The sequence below is a fragment of the Corylus avellana genome, chromosome 1 (assembly GCF_965113065.1).
Source record: "Corylus avellana chromosome 1, dhCorAvel1.hap1.2, whole genome shotgun sequence".
Taxonomy (NCBI): Eukaryota; Viridiplantae; Streptophyta; class Magnoliopsida; order Fagales; family Betulaceae; genus Corylus; species Corylus avellana.
This window is the reverse complement of record NC_142490.1, coordinates 9,655,744-9,672,533: the sequence shown is the minus strand read 5'-3', so window position 1 is coordinate 9,672,533 and position 16,790 is coordinate 9,655,744. Positions and strand designations below refer to the sequence as shown.

General features: G+C 35.0%; 1 protein-coding gene across 1 annotated transcript; it reads left to right on the top strand.

Moving 5' to 3' along the window:
• Nucleotides 1-895: 895 nt before the first annotated feature.
• LOC132172637 (Spc97 / Spc98 family of spindle pole body (SBP) component) lies at nucleotides 896-12,737 on the top strand. The gene is made up of 21 exons (XM_059584172.2): nucleotides 896-1,101; nucleotides 1,203-1,261; nucleotides 1,546-1,594; nucleotides 2,031-2,165; nucleotides 2,773-2,904; nucleotides 6,570-6,653; nucleotides 6,725-6,823; nucleotides 7,242-7,333; nucleotides 8,181-8,253; nucleotides 8,329-8,481; nucleotides 8,605-8,724; nucleotides 8,869-8,922; nucleotides 9,140-9,223; nucleotides 9,312-9,386; nucleotides 9,466-9,597; nucleotides 10,000-10,125; nucleotides 10,211-10,318; nucleotides 11,211-11,273; nucleotides 11,473-11,547; nucleotides 12,134-12,315; nucleotides 12,396-12,737. Exons 1-21 carry the CDS (start codon nucleotides 1,021-1,023, stop codon nucleotides 12,520-12,522), a joined length of 2,103 nt encoding a protein of 700 aa, XP_059440155.1. The 5' UTR covers nucleotides 896-1,020; the 3' UTR covers nucleotides 12,523-12,737.
• Nucleotides 12,738-16,790: the final 4,053 nt, after the last annotated feature.

Here is a 16,790-nt window from a genome sequence, read left to right as displayed (position 1 = left end):
CTTCTCTCACGTCGGAAATGGAATTGTGTGGAGCTGACCATGTAGAAATGCACCTGGAAAACGGGCAGGACTGTTCGGTTCGGGTCGGGTCGGGTATCATTTATTTGAAATGATCATTATGGTTGGCTTAAATTACAAATTACTCCATGTGGTATAAAAAATAATTTATAGGTCCATGTAGTTGGTCTAAATTATAAATCACTTAATGTGGTATAAACAATAATTTATAGGTTTTCAAAGTATGCTAAAATAATAGTTTACTCTCTGAAAATCAATTTCCGTTAAGAAACTTAACAAAACTGTCACTTTACCACATCATACCCAATAAAAACGAGACACGTGTTACTATTAATTTATGACTTTAAAAAATGACAATTATGATTTTTCACTTTATTTTACCATGCCAGCTAGGATTACACATCAGCCTTTACTTCACGTCATATTGTTATAGTAAATTAATTTAATCTCTTATTTCTCCAAACTTTTACCTCGTGTATAATTCTCCCTCATATTCATCTTTCTCAGCCATGAAAATGAGGGAGGATTACGCACGAAATAAAATTTTGGAGATATAAAAAATTATGTTAATTTACTGTAGCAACATGGCGTGGCAAAGTGACGAATTCTGTTAAGTTATTTAACGTCAATTGATGTTAGAAAATAAACTGTTATTTTGGCCGACCATGAAGATCTATAAATTATTTTTTATATCACAGGGAGTGATTTATTATTTAGGCCAACTACAAAGATCTATAAATTATTTATTATACCACGTTGAGTAATTTGTAATTTAAGCCAATCATCGTAACCAATTTTGTCTGGACCTTAGAGTAAGTATTTCCGGGTCGAGTTCATTTCGACCCAACAAAATGAAAGAAGCGTACAAAACCGAAATGAAGAGTCCGCTGCTCACATTTCAAAAAAAGCAGATTTTGCCACTTTTTCTGTTTCTTCTCCAATTCTGTGAAATCACACTCTTGTCACTGCTTGCTATTCAGATCAATTAGGGCCTTCCTTCAAATGGACTTAACGACGACGTCTTCCCCCTCCACCCCTCGCTGGAACGTCGAGCGGCCCTTCCTCACTGGCCGATTCCACCAGGTCCTCTCTCTCTCAATTTGTTTTGATTTTCTTTTTGTAGTTTTTCTTGGCTACCAAACGGTGGATTTGGAGCGCTGAAGATTTGGTTTTGAGCTGTATAGGAAACTAAGGCGATGTCTCGGTTCGCAGAAGCAAAGGGTTTCTCAGTGGAATCCTTTAGGTATGGATGTTGTATTTATTGGGTTTGGTTTTCCTCATTGCTTACTTACACTTGCGCCGTAGTCCATCCCATTCTCGTGGAGGAGGAGGTGGCATTTGAGATTTGCTTAATTGTCTTTTTGTTAATTCTGTTGCTATTATTATTATTACCATTTCTACTACTGCTATGATCTAATTTACATGGTAAAGTTAGTATTAATTATATATATGATGCGTAAAGTTACGATAGTTATTAAAGAAAAGAAAGATTTTGATTATATTTATATGATTTTGTATGTGTCTAAGTGGCGCTGGACTGGACAAGGCCATAGGTTGCTTCGATGCTGCGGTTCAGGTATGTTTTTAGCCTCCTAAGATAATGTGCATTGATGCGCATTGATGTTGCGCCCACTTCTTTGCGTTTATTCTGTAAAGTTTCTTTTATATATATATATATATATATATATATATATATATATATATATATATAAAGGATCTTTTGTGTCGCAAGTATGAAATGAAAAATTCAATACCAACAATTGGTGAAGAGTTTAAAGGAACATTTAAAGGAAGTTATCTGTATTAAGCTGTCTTTGTAAGGTTGGAGTCTGACAAGGGTAGGAGGAATTGGTGGAAAATATTTGGAACAGACAAGCGGACCATTGCATTTTGAATGCTTTCTGTTTTAGACAGTTGCGATGGTATTGGTATTTTTGAGTTTCATTATCTGGTAACATGGTTACGAATCATATATGGATTTCAGTTTCTTTGTTTGTTCCCTTGACATGTAGGAGCTTATTGTTATTGATGATCTCCTTTCCGCTATGGTTGGAATTGAAGGACGATACATCTCAATCAAAAGAGTTCGTGGAAAGGAGGATCATGTTATCTTCCTGGTTGATCCATCTATGGATTTAGCACTTCAGGTATGAATTAGTTGGTTTTCTAATCTGGTTGCAACAACAATTTTTCTCATTAGACTTCTTTGTTAAAACAATTTTTGTAGTTTTTTTTTAATTTTTAATAGCTTTTATTATGAAAAGAAGCATGACTTGATAACATTGATTGTTGGGTTGGAGTGGTGATTGAAAAACTGAATAAGTCAAACCGAGCAGAGTTGCCGTGAAATCCCTTAACAAGCAAGGTTTTATTGTATTAGTTTGAGTTGGACTTCAGGCTCTGTAATAGTGTAATGTATTGTCGCTTCAGAAGTATACCAAAGTTCCCTTCTCATAGATTAGTGCGACTTGCATTATGTTTTAATCATGCTTGGTGCCTTTGAAGTCTTTTTAATCAATTTATTTATTGAAGTTTATAGAATCCATAAAAATTGATAAAGTGCTTGAGAAAAGAAATGACCCAGCTGATAAAGTATTTGATACCTGAAAGGGTACACTGGAGCCTATTGACTTCTTTAAAAAACTAAAGAATTTGATAATGCATATTATGGTGTTATCAGAATGTTTTTTTAATGTCTGATTTGAGTGATAGTGTTTTAAAATTGTTTGAACTGACCAGCACATATTATTGCAGGAATTGGCCAAAAAGATTTTCCCCTTGTGTGAGAGCTTTCTTATGATTAACCAGTTTGTTGAGTCGAGGTCCCAGTTCAAGAATGGCCTAGTTAATCATGCCTTTGCTGCTGCACTCAGGGCACTCCTTCTGGTAGTTTCTTTGTGTTGTAAGTCATGTCATAATTTTATGTTGCTTTATTGTTGATGCCTGTTTATATAATTTAATTTGTTACTGACATGCCAACTGTTGTTGGCGTCTATTTGTTTGCTATTGAATTATTATAGCTTTAAAGAGCCAAGTTTGGCCCTGCTCTGAATGCTGATTTTTATCTATTAGATCTTCCAATTCAGAAATTAACAGAATCTAAAATACAACTTAATGGATTCAATTTATAAAACAAAGTTACATATATATATATATGACAAAGCTTTACTTGGTAAAAAGAAGAATAAAACAGAGGTGTTAACCTCCATTGCTCCTGCAGGATTCTAACCAAGGTTCGAAGGGTCATGAGTATATTTACCTTCCTCTCAATACAATTTTGCATCTTGCTACTGTGCAGTTGGATAATATGGTTCTGATGTGTCAAAAATACATCTCAAGTATATTTATTGGTAATTGAAGTAAATACTAGGAAATGTCTATTAATCTGACTTTGCTGTTACTGACTTACTGTGGCTTTGGAATGTTTTGGTTTGTAGCTTTCAAGCCCACGATACCCTATTAGGTTAGCTGGTCAGTTAAGACATGCTGTCTGAAAATTAAGCCACTGGGGTTCCTAAATTCCTTTGGTTGGGATCTGTGGAAAAATATGTTTCCTACTTGATTATTTGGAGATGTTTTCATAAAATGAAAGCTTACAATATATATATTCTATTATTTGGGAATTCTTGAATTAATGAGAATGGTTGGGTCAGAACTTCTTGATTTTTAGGATAATTGTAGCTGCTGATGAAACCCTTATATCCTTAAAATTGATGTGCTTTTGCGCACAAAAATGATTATTATGTTCTTGAGGATCTTCTGGTCCATCTTTTTCTTGTTGAACTTTTTTATTTATTTTTTACTTAAAAAAATAAAAAGGAAAACGTTTCCATGGATGGGGTGGTTGGCCACCCCAACCAAAAGTGCCAAGGGTGGCCATGACCACCCCCTAGTTCGATCGAGAGTGGTTGCGACCACCTCCATAGTGCATTTGGGGTGGCTGTGACCATCCCTGATGGTACCGGCTGTTGTTTTGCCACCCCTGGGGGTTGAGGCTACTAGGCATATACCTCGAGGAGCTCTGGGGAAAAAATGGTCATTCTATTCCAGTTTCGTGTATTCCTAGTAATACCCAACCCTATTCCTAAGGAATCACGATTCTACCAAACGTAGCCTAAGTATTTGTTTCTATGGTGTATAATGTTCTTAATGAGCCTCAATAAAAAACAAAAGGTTTTATTAATATGTCCAACTGTGAACACCATCATTTATCCCTTTGAAGACCAAGGCCTCGTTTGGTTCGTGAAATGGGTATTCCATTAGGAAAAAGAATACTTATTACTTGGAATGAAGGAGGGTGGAATGTAATAGTTATTCCTATTCCTTAGTACATATATTTCATAACTGGAATTGAACCAAAGTTACTAAAAAATTCATATGATTTCGTATTTTTTCCAAAACTCATATTTTTTATTTAAAAAAAAGAAAAGAAAAGAAAAAAACAGAAAACCCGTTGGATCTGTGCCTAGAGGGCCTTGTGGGTGGCCAGCCACATATTGGGTTGGTTGGCCACCCACAGATTCATCGAGTTTTCTGTTTGTTTGTCTGTTTTTTTTTATTTTTTTGAAAGAAATTTTTAATAATGGTTTTTTTTTTTTTTTTTTTTGGAAAACCTTGTATTTGTTTAGAGGAAAATGTATTCCTCTTCACAAGGGAATAGTTATTCCCACGGAATAACTACGTGGGAACAACTATTCTTAAGAATAGGTCCCTACCAAATAAAGGAATGACTATTCCATAGAAATAGTCATTTCATTCTAAGGGTCTATTCTGCAAACCAAACGTGTCCCAAGGCTATGTATTTTGGATGTCTTGTGGATCCACCAACATTTTTTGTGTCTTCTGGATGCAATACAGTATTAAGCTTGCTGTGTTTAAGTTGTGTTGAAGCCTGTTGAGGAAAGTTGGTTTAATAATTGAGAGTTCAGCTGACTATAGCAGTTTTTTAAGATTCTAGTCCCTCTTACTCATTTCACTTTGTGTTCTTCATCTTCTGCACAAATTTAACCTCGATGAAAAAAGAAAAGAAAAGATTTGGGATTACAAATTGGTATTGCCATGACAAGTAGGGGTGGGCAAATTAACCGTTACCGTTTAACCGGCTGTCTACCGGCTTCGACCGAACCGATATAAACCGTAGCCGATATGCCGATATCCTTATAGGTTAAAAAAAGTATACCGGAATTCGGTCCGGTCCGGTCCGGTCCGGTTAAGCGGTTCTTATCGGTTAACCGATTTAACCGATAAGAAACCGGAATTTTTTTTTTTTTAATTCTAGTCCCAAAACGGCGTCGTTTAGTCTTTTAGAGAGGTTTCCAAATTCTCACAAGTGACACAGGTTTCCGAATTTGTGTAATGGTGTTGCCCATGACTTATTTTCCTTTTGCTAAGTGACTTTAATTAGTTAATACTTTGTTTATTATTCATTAATGAATTTTATTTTAATTTGGGTTTGGGTAGGTTTGATGTTTTTTTTTTTAAGTGATGGCATTTGATGGGATTTCTTTGCCTTTGGTAAAAGCATTTTTCATTAACTAGTTTTGCTAGTCTAATTAGCATTCATTATGTTAATTAGTCCATTTGCTTTGGAAAAATGTATTTTATAATATAAAAAAAAAACAAAAAAGTTGAAGTGGATCAATATAAAAAAGCTTCAATTTTTAGCCCAAAAAACAAATATTTGGGTCCCAACAAAAAGTATTTGGTCCCTAAAACAACTCATTTTTAATAAGTTATTTTAGCCCAACAAAAAGTATTTGGGCTCTCAAAAGTAAAAAAAACTCATTTTTGGTTTTTGGCCCAACAAAATAAATCAATATAAAGCTGTCGGTTAAATCGGTTAACCGGTTTAACCGGACCGTTTAACCGTGTACCGTTTTAACCGAAATTATCGGTTAAAATTCTTATTGGTTCGGTATCGGTTAATAAACCGTTTAACTGAAAATTATCGGTTAATAACCGATAAGGTCCTTAACCGGACCGTTTTGACCGATACCCAGGCCTAATGACAAGTTCTTTTATTACTGATTCCAACTAGAAAAAAAGGGTAAAGAATGTTTACAAGCAAAAATAGTAATGCTTTGATATGCTGTTAAAAATGATATGCATGTCTTTAGCTGTCTTATACATAAAACCAGTGTGTAGAAGAGTTCATCTGACATTTTTTATTCTTATTTTTTCTTTTTGTGTTTGTTAATTTTGTTCCTTTTCAACCAACGGTTTAGTTAAAATATATATTTTTTTTTTGATGTCGGGAAAACCTCTCCAAGGCAGAGTCCTTCGGACCCACCCCTACAGAGTAAACCTCGGTCCTATGCACCGCACCCTCGGAAATTTCCCTATGGTTTAGTTAAAATATTAAGTATGTATACTTTTAATTTTTCTTGTTAATACTCCACCCTGTTGAAAAGAGTCATACATCACTGGATCAGCTTCATGCAATTCCATATTATTTTAAAGGACCATGCTGTTTCAGTTAAATGTCCTTTTTTGTTTATGCTATTTAGAAATGACTCACCTTCATTAAATGACACTCCACAATTTCTTATCAGGATTACCAGGCCATGGTGGCACAGCTTGAGCACCAGTTTCAACTTGGAAGACTTTCCATACAAGGATTGTGGTTTTACTGTCAGGTTTGATTTTGTCTTAGATCTGTATAGCCATTTCTAGGATGTTCACTGAAGGGTTTCACCACGTGTTGCAGCCCATGATGGCGTCTATGCAAGCATTGTCAACTGTGATACAGAAGGCTTCAGCTAATAATTTTGCAGGTTCTGCAGTTCTTAACCTGTTGCAGAGCCAGGTAAAAACTTAATCCAAGTTACTCTTGTTTTTGTTCAATAATAAACTTGCTCTTTATGTGGTTTTCTTCTCTGCAGTTAAACTTACTAACTTGTTTAACGTTTACCCTCTCTCTCATGAACGTTGTCCACTTTGAAAAGATGCATTCTAGGAAAGATACATTAAAAGTTATCTCAGTTACTTATCATTAATTCTAATCTTGCCCCTACTTCTGCACTTACATGTGCATAAAATACAACACATCTCATGTAACTAATGGATGACTAAGGCTTTTTTGGCAAAAAGAAACATAAATCTTCTTTTACTTTGACAAGGGGCAAGAATATTGGGTCATCCCAAAATAGAAATGTTGACTATTATCATGGCATGAAGGGATTATATGTTTTCTTAGTTCTCAACATTGCTTTTCCCATATTCAGGCTAAGGCCATGGCTGGTGATAGTGCAGTGAGGTCATTGCTTGAAAAGATGGCGCAATGCGCAAGCAATGCATATCTTGGCATATTGGAAAGGTATAGTTTGCAAGTCGCTATTGAGATTTGTCTTTAGATGTTAGCATCCATAAGGCCATCCCTTATTTGCTTTTAACAACCTCTATTTCTACAATATATGGACCCTAAATATTAGCTTAATTGATCACACATACACGGGCGTACACACAAACAACCCACCCGCCACACACGCATATGCTGTTTATATTTTTGCCTGGGTACCTTGTTAGTTTCATTACCTCCATGGACTGTCCTTTTATAAATCAATGGTTTATTCCTTAACGCTTTTGCATAAATATTCATTATAAAAGGAAAAGTCCGAACTTTTTTTCCCCTTTCCTTTCAAGTATTGAACCTAGGATATATGCGCCCCAGCTCCCCCTTTATACTTAAGGGAAAAAGGGTCCCTAAATTTTTTATTATACTTATCCTGTTAAGCAGGTTCTATCTGTATTCTTTTTATTTCCTGCCTTCACTTATAAAATTATCATCAGGTAATCAGAAAAACACGAAAACACAGACACAATGATGCAAGTGTTGTGTCCTATTTTTTCAATGCCTTTGTTCTTGGTCATCTTAGTGTGTATCTTTGGTGTCATATCCAAGGCCTTTGTTCTTGGTCATGCTTCATGAATTCAAAGTTCAAACTTTAAAGTTTGAGATATTATGTCAAAAGTTAATTTGAATTATGTGTTTTGATTTAGTGGAATTTAGTTGTCACGTATTCAATGACCAGGGCATTTTAGATATTTTTATTTCTGCAGGAATTTGCAGCTTTTAGCATTCTATACTGTTGTTTCGTGCATTGTAATTTTATGATTTGGCCTAATTCATTTCTTTCTGAAATGGAAATCAAACAACCTTCTAGGTGGGTCTATGAAGGAGTGATTGATGATCCTTATGGTGAATTTTTCATAGCAGAGAACAAATCTCTTCAAAAGGTATGTTGCCTTTATTTACATTAATGATTTCATAAAATCTCTCTTTAGATGCTAATAATTATTTTTTTTTTACAGGAGAGCCTCACTCAGGATTATGATGCTAAGTATTGGAGACAGCGGTACAGCCTCAAGGACGGGATTCCTAGCTTCCTCGCGAATATTGCTGGAACAATTTTGACCACAGGAAAATATCTGAATGTCATGAGAGAATGTGGGCATACTGTTCAGGTTTTTTGTTATGATTATGCCCCTAGGACTACCTGTTTTTGTTTAAAGAAAAAGAAAAAAAGAACCTTCTGGTCTTCCATATGGTTGTTTTGGTACATGCCTTTGACCAGATTCTTATTATAGGTCCCTGTATCAGAAAATTCAAAATTAATGAGCTTTGGATCGAACCATCATTATCTTGAGTGTATAAAAGCTGCTTATGATTTTGCGAGTAGCGAGCTCTTAAATCTCATTAAAGAAAAGGTAAGGTTCAGTTGCCATCACTAAATAATTGCCTTGCTTATGATACTTGTGTCTTCTGGTTTTGCTCATATGTTTGTCTGTATGGGAATTCATCTACCTTCGTTCTAGATCTTCTGATGACAAATTATTCTTTAATTATTGTAGTATGATCTAATCGGAAAGTTGCGTTCGATAAAGCACTATCTTCTTCTCGATCAGGTATCTGTAGAATTCAAATCAGTTACTTATATGTAATGTGGGTCTACCAAACTGAGTATGCTAGCTACTTGATTTAACTAAGCCTTACTCCCAACTGATTGGGGTTGGCTACACAAGTCCTTTCACTATCCCAACACCATGTCATATTACGCATGGGAGAATCTCTCTCTCTCTCTCTCTCTGTGTCCTTTAATGATTTAATGTGATGATATTTCAGGGTGATTTCTTGGTTCATTTTATGGATATAGCTCGAGATGAACTCACGAAAAAGCTTGATGACATTTCTGTGGAGAAGCTGCAGGTTTGATCTTAGCAATCTGGATAATTATATATAATCAGAGCTGGGGAAAACTTAAATATACATTTTTATTTTTCTTTTGACAAAATAGTCCCTGCTAGACCTTGCTTTGCGTACCACAGCAGCTGCTGCAGATCCTTGTCATGAGGACTTAACATGTTGTGTGGTAAGCCACTGTCTATGCTTCTATGAAGTTTTGCGGAGTTGAGTTTGCATTATTTCTAATTTCACCTTTTTGTTTTCAGGAAAGATCATCATTGCTTAAAAGATTGGGCACACTAAAAGATCCTGAAGTTATTAGGACAGTTGCTGAAGGTAATGATCTGGAGGAGCCAATGAACATTACTGGCCTTGAAACATTTTCTTTGAGCTACAAGGTTTGTTCTTCAGGGATTTTTTTTAAACTTCCTCCTTTTTGTGATTTTCCTTTGTATTTAAAGTTTGTAGTATTTGTCAGAAACAGCCTTATATGGTCTATCAAAGGCCAATATATTTAACATACACATAAGAATTGGTTTACAATTTGGTGAACCTGAAACTCTCAAAGAAGATATGCTTACCATAAGTTCCATCCTTTCTTTTCTTTTAGTTGTGTTAGGCCCTCTTTTCTAATGTAATGTGGTAGATAGACTGTTGTAGTTTCTTTATCTACTGTAGTTTTGGCCAAATGTTTTCCTTTGTCTACTCTTCTTATTCAGAGGTCCACATCTCCGGATGACGCCACTCTATGCCATGGTGAGAGCATAAATTTCTAATATGTGTATTTGCTTCACTTTCAGGTGCAATGGCCATTGTCTATAGTTATATCAAGAAAAGCCCTAAGAAAGTATCAATTAATTTTCCGCTTTCTTTTTCGCTGTAAACATGTTGACCGCCAGCTTTGTGGGGCGTGGCAAGTGCATCAAGTATGAATAAAAGAATTTTCTTGTATTCTTTGATATTACATGCCTCTTTGTGCTTTTCTAAGTCGATCACAATGAAAATTTGCAGGGAGTTCGTGCCCTTAACATGCGAGGAACTGCAATCTCCAGATCATCACTGCTGTGTCGTAGCATGCTCAAATTTATTAATAGCCTTCTGCATTATCTAACATTTGAGGCCAGTCTTACCTCAACCTCTTTGGAAATATTTGTTTTAAACTCTTTGTCAAGACATTGCTATGTTGCTAATGCTTGTTTGTATATGCCTTTCACTTTTATTGGCATGTTTCTTGTTAAAAGATAGTACCTGTGTGTAAACAACATTACATTGAGTGGCATGCTACTGGACCCATCAAAATAGTGGATAATTCTTTAGGAATCCATTGAATCTGATACTTGGACTTGGCCCTGCTTGTAACATAGGTTTAGTCATTCTTCGTTTATTTTCTTCTTCTATAGGTGGGGTCAGGCATTTTTCCTGTCTCTCTGTGCTTTCCCTGCTTTTAGACCTCAAATGTTGCCTGCTCTTGCAATTTCTATTATCAGGTAATAAAATGGAAATCTACATTATCTTCTCTGACATGCCAAAACTGTCTTAGCATGCTGTTGGAGACATATGGTCGGGTGATGGGTTCTGATGAAATATTTTCCTGTTGACCTGCCTGTTTGATGGGTCAGGTCAGGTGACGAGTTCTGATGGTCGTTTTATCTTGATTTCCTTATCTTCTTCTTCTTCTCTCTCTCCCCCACTTTTAGACTTCGAATGTTGCATGCTCTGGCAACTTTTTGTTAGCAGGTAATGGAATGTAAATCTACATAATCATTTTCTGACCTGCTAAAACTGTCTTATCATGCTGGTGGAGGCATCTGGTTGGGTGAGAGGGTCCAAGGTTCTAATGTTTTCCTATTGACCTAGGAGGGGTTTGAATAGAACATACATTCTGACCATATATGAATTCATTTTGGTTTTTAAGTTACTTTTTATATCCAAATTTTGTTTTTCCATAGAATTCTGATGAAAGTTAAGTGTACCAGCATTGTCCTTGATATATATTACTCCTTGTTCTTAGGTTCTCGAACCCAATTGGCACATAATGCATAACAGACTTCAGACTGCAAAAAGTATAGATGAGGTATCATCTTCATTTACTTACATGTTTCTTCCCCGTCAAAAGAGAATTCTATAGGACTTGAATGTCCTTGACATGTACACTATGTGCAAAATTTGTATGCACATAGTTCTTTTAGACAAATAGAACCAGGGATGGTCAGTTATGGTGTGTGTGAGAGCTCCGTGTGTATGTATATCTGTAATACTCTTTTCTGAAACAGGTTGTCCAGCATCATGATTTTTTCCTTGATAAGTGTCTCAGAGAATGTTTGCTTCTTTTGCCTGAGCTGCTGAAGGTTAGTACTGTTTTCATCAGCAATCCCCGAGTGCTAGTCCAGTTACCTTTTGGATTAACTACTAGGATGGTCTTTAAACACTATATGACTAATTATGATAAGTAAAGAAATAGAAAGATGTTGGATAAAACAATCTACTGATTGAAGAGTGAAAACAAATGAACAAGTTAAAAATGTTAGGAAGTTCCAATCAGCCTGCTGGGCCCAAGAAAACTTGCGAAGGATGGGCTTCTGCTTTGGTACACATTCCCCAAAGACCACATATCAAAGTCAAAGAATTTTGGAGGTAGATGAAATCATGTTGTATGTTATTCAAAATTAAAGCTGTTTAAAAATCTTAATTTGCTTTTGTCTTATTATAAATAGCACGTCTTTGACTTGAGATATACTAATTTACTTTGATAAGGACATAAAGTTGTAAGTTGGGATCAAATCTGTTTCATTTAAAAGAAGGAAGTAATCGAATGATATTTGGGCACCACCACTTAAGAATACTATTAAATGAGGAAGACAAATTTTACTTTTTATGCCAATTTTTATGGGTTGTCTTTGAGATTTATTTTACTAGCTAGATTTTCAAATGCAGAAGGTGGAGAGGCTAAAATCACTGTGCCTACAATATGCAGCAGCAACACAGTGGTTGATATCATCTTCCATTGACATTCCCAAGCTAGATGAATTGTCTGATGGTTCAGTTGGGAATTCAAAAAGTCCATCAAGGGCAGTTAAATTAACTAGCAGAAATGCTGCGGTCACTGATTCCATTCTGTAAGTAATGCGATTTACGCAAACCTTTGTCTGTCTACCTCTCTGTCTCTGTCTCTGTCTCTCATTCACACTTATTGCAGCAAATTCGAGAGGGAGTTTAATGCTGAGCTTCAGAGCTTGGGACCAATATTGAGCAGTAGTTCCCAAGCAGAGCCATACTTGACACATCTTGCACAGTGGATCCTTGGTGTTGGAAAAGACCAATAATTTCTGATGCATCTATCTCCCTTTCTATTATAGCAGGAGTTTCTTCAGAGTAGAAAAAATGTGAATATGTTGAACATGAGATATACATTAGGTATGCAATTTGCATATTCTTTGAATCTGTAGCAACATGAAAAACTTGTGGGTTTGTGCAGATTTTGGTCAAGTTGATTGTATTATTATTCAAAGTGTGTTGAGGAGTAATCTGCTTTACATTATTCATATCTAACTAGCTACTAATGAAAAACCCTTACCTTCATCCTTCTTCTGATGGGTTGCACAGAGAGATATGTGGTTCTAAGTTGGTGTTCGGGTCGGGTTGGCTCCTAGACTTTCAACGACCGGATTGTTAAGTAAATAATCTCAAACTCATGATGGAGGGTTAGGATCACATTCGTTGTTGCCATTAGGCTTGACTTGTTCAATAAACAATTATACACCAACTATATACCTCATAACATATTTCATAGCCAACCTTCAATACAATCCATATAGTTTTCTTATACGTGAACTTAATTTAATGTATGAAGGAAAAATTATTAAACGATCCTTAAGATTTAGACGTGTATCAAATTGATATCTAGGATCAAAAAGGTTATCTTAAATCTTCTTATAGTGGAATTAAAACAAAAAAAAAAAGAAAAAACTTCTTATAGTGAGCTTTTTGTATTCAATTAATCTTTTCTTTCAATTTCATATGAATTTTGTCTATATTTTTTATGAAGCCCTTGTAAAATTATAATTTTATTTTTTAAGTAAGAAATTAATAGATTGTTAGGACGTGAAAAATCCCACCGAGGCCTGTTAAGGGGAATTACTAGCCTCTCAAGTCAATCCGATGAAAAGGCTTTTATTTGCACAAAATATGGCCCAAAGGCCCATGTTGCACCTTGCAGGTCGCCTACGGCCCCTCTGCAAGCCACTCACAATTGACCCTAACCACTTCGCAAAAGAGGGTCCCGAGTTGCCTCTCGACTACGAGGACCCACTCTGCACACCAATCTTGAGCCTATATCTACAAGTTGTGATGTGTCGTCAATACAGAGCACTGCAACAGATCTTATAGGAGTGACACGCCATCAACAAGCTCTGAACATCCATCTTGTCACCATACCTAGAGCCATCCTGCGTCAGGGTGACATGCTCCGTACTGACGACACAACACGGCTCGCAACCGCAACCTAAGCACCTTGCGAGTCTCGACTCGCAGATCAAGAAAATGTGGACCCCTCCACCAATCAAATCAACTTGTATAAATAAGAGGGACAATGCCACAAGGCCCAAGATGGGAACCTCGAACTCTTCCTCTTATAAACACGAAGAAGGTCTCTCAGGGCCTCTCCCTTTGATAGTTTCTACCCTTTGTTCTCTTAAGAACAATAGATGATCTCTCCATCTCCACTTCACTCCAAAAGTATTAGAATACCTTCGGCTCCGGTCAAGGTCATGTTCTCTGACGTCTTCATTGTTTTGCATACGCGCTATTATCCTATTGGGGTTCCCTCATCTCAGCTTAACCACGAAAGCGACTATTGTGGTAGCGAATTCTTGTCCCCAAAAATGCTCCAACATAAATAAATATCAATCTCAATGTGATTATAAATGTTTGTTGAGATCATTAGGCTCACAGCATAATTATTTGATAACATGCATTTAAAAAATGCTCAGTTTAATAACATATTGCATGATAAAAACCGTTAAAATGTTCCATAATTATTTAATTACCTCAAACGCTCATTCTCAATCTTGAACATCTTAAAATATTAACTTTACGTTACTGTGAATCATATTCTACTATTAGGCATATACAACACTAGAAACCCTATCATGTGTTTAAAACCCTAATTATGCATTAAAAACCCTACTATCACCCTTCTTGCCTTCATCAATCGTTCAAACTTTGGGAGTCGATCAATCGATGTTGCCCAGAATCCAATAATCACTAAAAACTTCTAACAAAACCTAATCTCAAGCTTAACCAAGACTCATAATCAGTCCAAGAAAACCTAACAATTAAGCATTATCCATCTTGTTATAATGTTTTAAACACAAGCATGGTTTATGAGCATCATTAAAAGACATACAATATTCCACTTGCTAATAATCTGAGATAAGTGCATTAACGCGTGGAATGATATGTGTTTTAATATTGTTTCTCATTTAAAAGAAAACAAATTTTTAAAGTCTATAGTTTTCATGCATCAATATGCTTTCTTAAAATAAAAACACACATTTAAACTCAAGTGATTAGAAAAAATAACTAAGCATAATTAGATACGACAATACACAATGAAATCGTGCATAAAAACAGAGTTTGAGATTGGGTTTTGCTCATTACCACAATAGTAGAAGCTATCTAAGCAAAACCTTAAAGAAACCCCTATATATATATATATATATATATATATATATATATCTCCTCATTTCTCTCTAGGGTTAGTGTAACAACTTACGAAAAAGCACTAACCATATCTATGCTATCATCCCAAAAGGACTAGTTAATTTGGAGCTTTCTTAAAATCACTTATAAAGCCTAACTTCACATAGTAAGTAAGCAATATGAAACTTAGCACCTATGAATATCTTTATACCACTCACTTTATATGGCTTACTCATCTTCCCAATATGGGACTGAAATGTTGCAAACTCACCCCTTAAACCCCTGATGTCCTTATTAGGGTGACATCATGCATTAATCACATTTGCTCTATCACCCCAAAAAGACTAGTTATTTTGAAGTTTCTCTAAAATCACTTATAAAAGTTTAATTTCACATAGTAAGTAAACAATGTAGGACTTAGTACTCATGAATATCTTTATAAACTATCTAATACTCTATGTAGGCTACTCATCCTCCTAATATGGAACCGGGGTGTTATAGTTGTGTCTCTAAAATGGGCGAAATAGAACCTAAAGTTTATCCTGAGTCCTTAAATAGAGCCATCCAACGCAACATGGTCTACAATTTTCTCTTAAAACCATGTATGTGGGCATCGACCATTCAATTTAGTTATCGATTAATAAATGTGTCAAGTGCATCAATTGATCAATGGTGAGATCGATTGACCAATATTCCCCGAACCCTAAAATTTTAAAACTCTTGCAACACCTTTTGTGAAACACTAGTGCATGAGGGCATATGTATATACTCTTTAATAAATTTATCATATTGCTAAGCCTCATGGTTTATAAACCGATTATTAATTTTAAAAATAATTTCACGTAATTAAGTGATATATTACACATTGTGTTAGCGTAACCATGTTTGTTAAAATGCCTAAGTGACCAAGAATATAAGATTATGCCATAGCACTAACTTAGTTGAAGCAAACAGCAAAAGGAAGGCAATAATATATGAGAAAAAAAGCTAGGACCATAGTGTGTATTGCGTGTTTCTAAAGGCAAGCCAATAGCTTTTTCAAATTTGATTGTCGCATGTATTAATCCTATGGGTACATAATCTTCGACTCAAGAAAATTGCTAGTCACAACTGTACTATTACTAGAAAAGGATTAGACGAAATTACATTTAGAACTCTTTATAATCACTTATAAAGTCTAGTCTCACCTTTAATGTTGTAAGACTTAGCATTCATAAGTATTTTTTTTATGAAAATCCAACAATCCAATACGAGACTATCTATTTTTTTTAATCACAATTTTAGAGTATTTACATTTGGCTCGGCAAATTTCCTATCCATTTTACCTAAAAAATCTTTATTTTTTAGGTACCCATTTTTCAAAGCTCTTACATCTCACTCTCTATTTTAATTATCAAATTTTAATATTCCATTTAAATATTCTTTCTCAAGGATTTCTTTATTCTTTTTTTCCAACAATCATATTTTTTGAAAATTGTCTTTTCTTGACGGTCATGTTTTTAAAATCTTTCCTCTTCTCTGCGGTCATATTTTTAAAAATTCATATTTTCCTAACAATTATGCTTTTAAAAATTTGTCTTTTTCTAATTGTCATATGATTTAAAAATTCGTATTTTTATATTGGTCATATTTGTTAAAATTTATCTTTCTAATGTTCATATTTTTAAAACTTTGTGTAAAGAGCGAGAGTATGTTTTAGAGGAGAGAATGAAAGAGAGAATATGAGAGAGGAGAAAAGAGAGCATAAAAAAAGAAATATTGAGAGAAGGGAGAGTGTAAAATAATTAAAAAATGTTTTTTTTTTTTTATTATTATTATTTTTTACAGTAGAGTGTTCATCAATTTGGTGGAGACTATAACAGCTCAACAAATTTTTTTTGTTAAAATAGTT

Bases quoted from the DNA above. Each gene is read 5' to 3' on its own strand.
- LOC132172637 (XM_059584172.2), top strand. From the start codon at position 1,021: ATGGACTTAACGACGACGTCTTCCCCCTCCACCCCTCGCTGGAACGTC. The intron at 2,166-2,772 runs GTATGAATTAGT...ATATTATTGCAG, and splicing joins CTATGGATTTAGCACTTCAG to GAATTGGCCAAAAAGATTTT. The intron at 6,824-7,241 runs GTAAAAACTTAA...TCCCATATTCAG, and splicing joins TTAACCTGTTGCAGAGCCAG to GCTAAGGCCATGGCTGGTGA.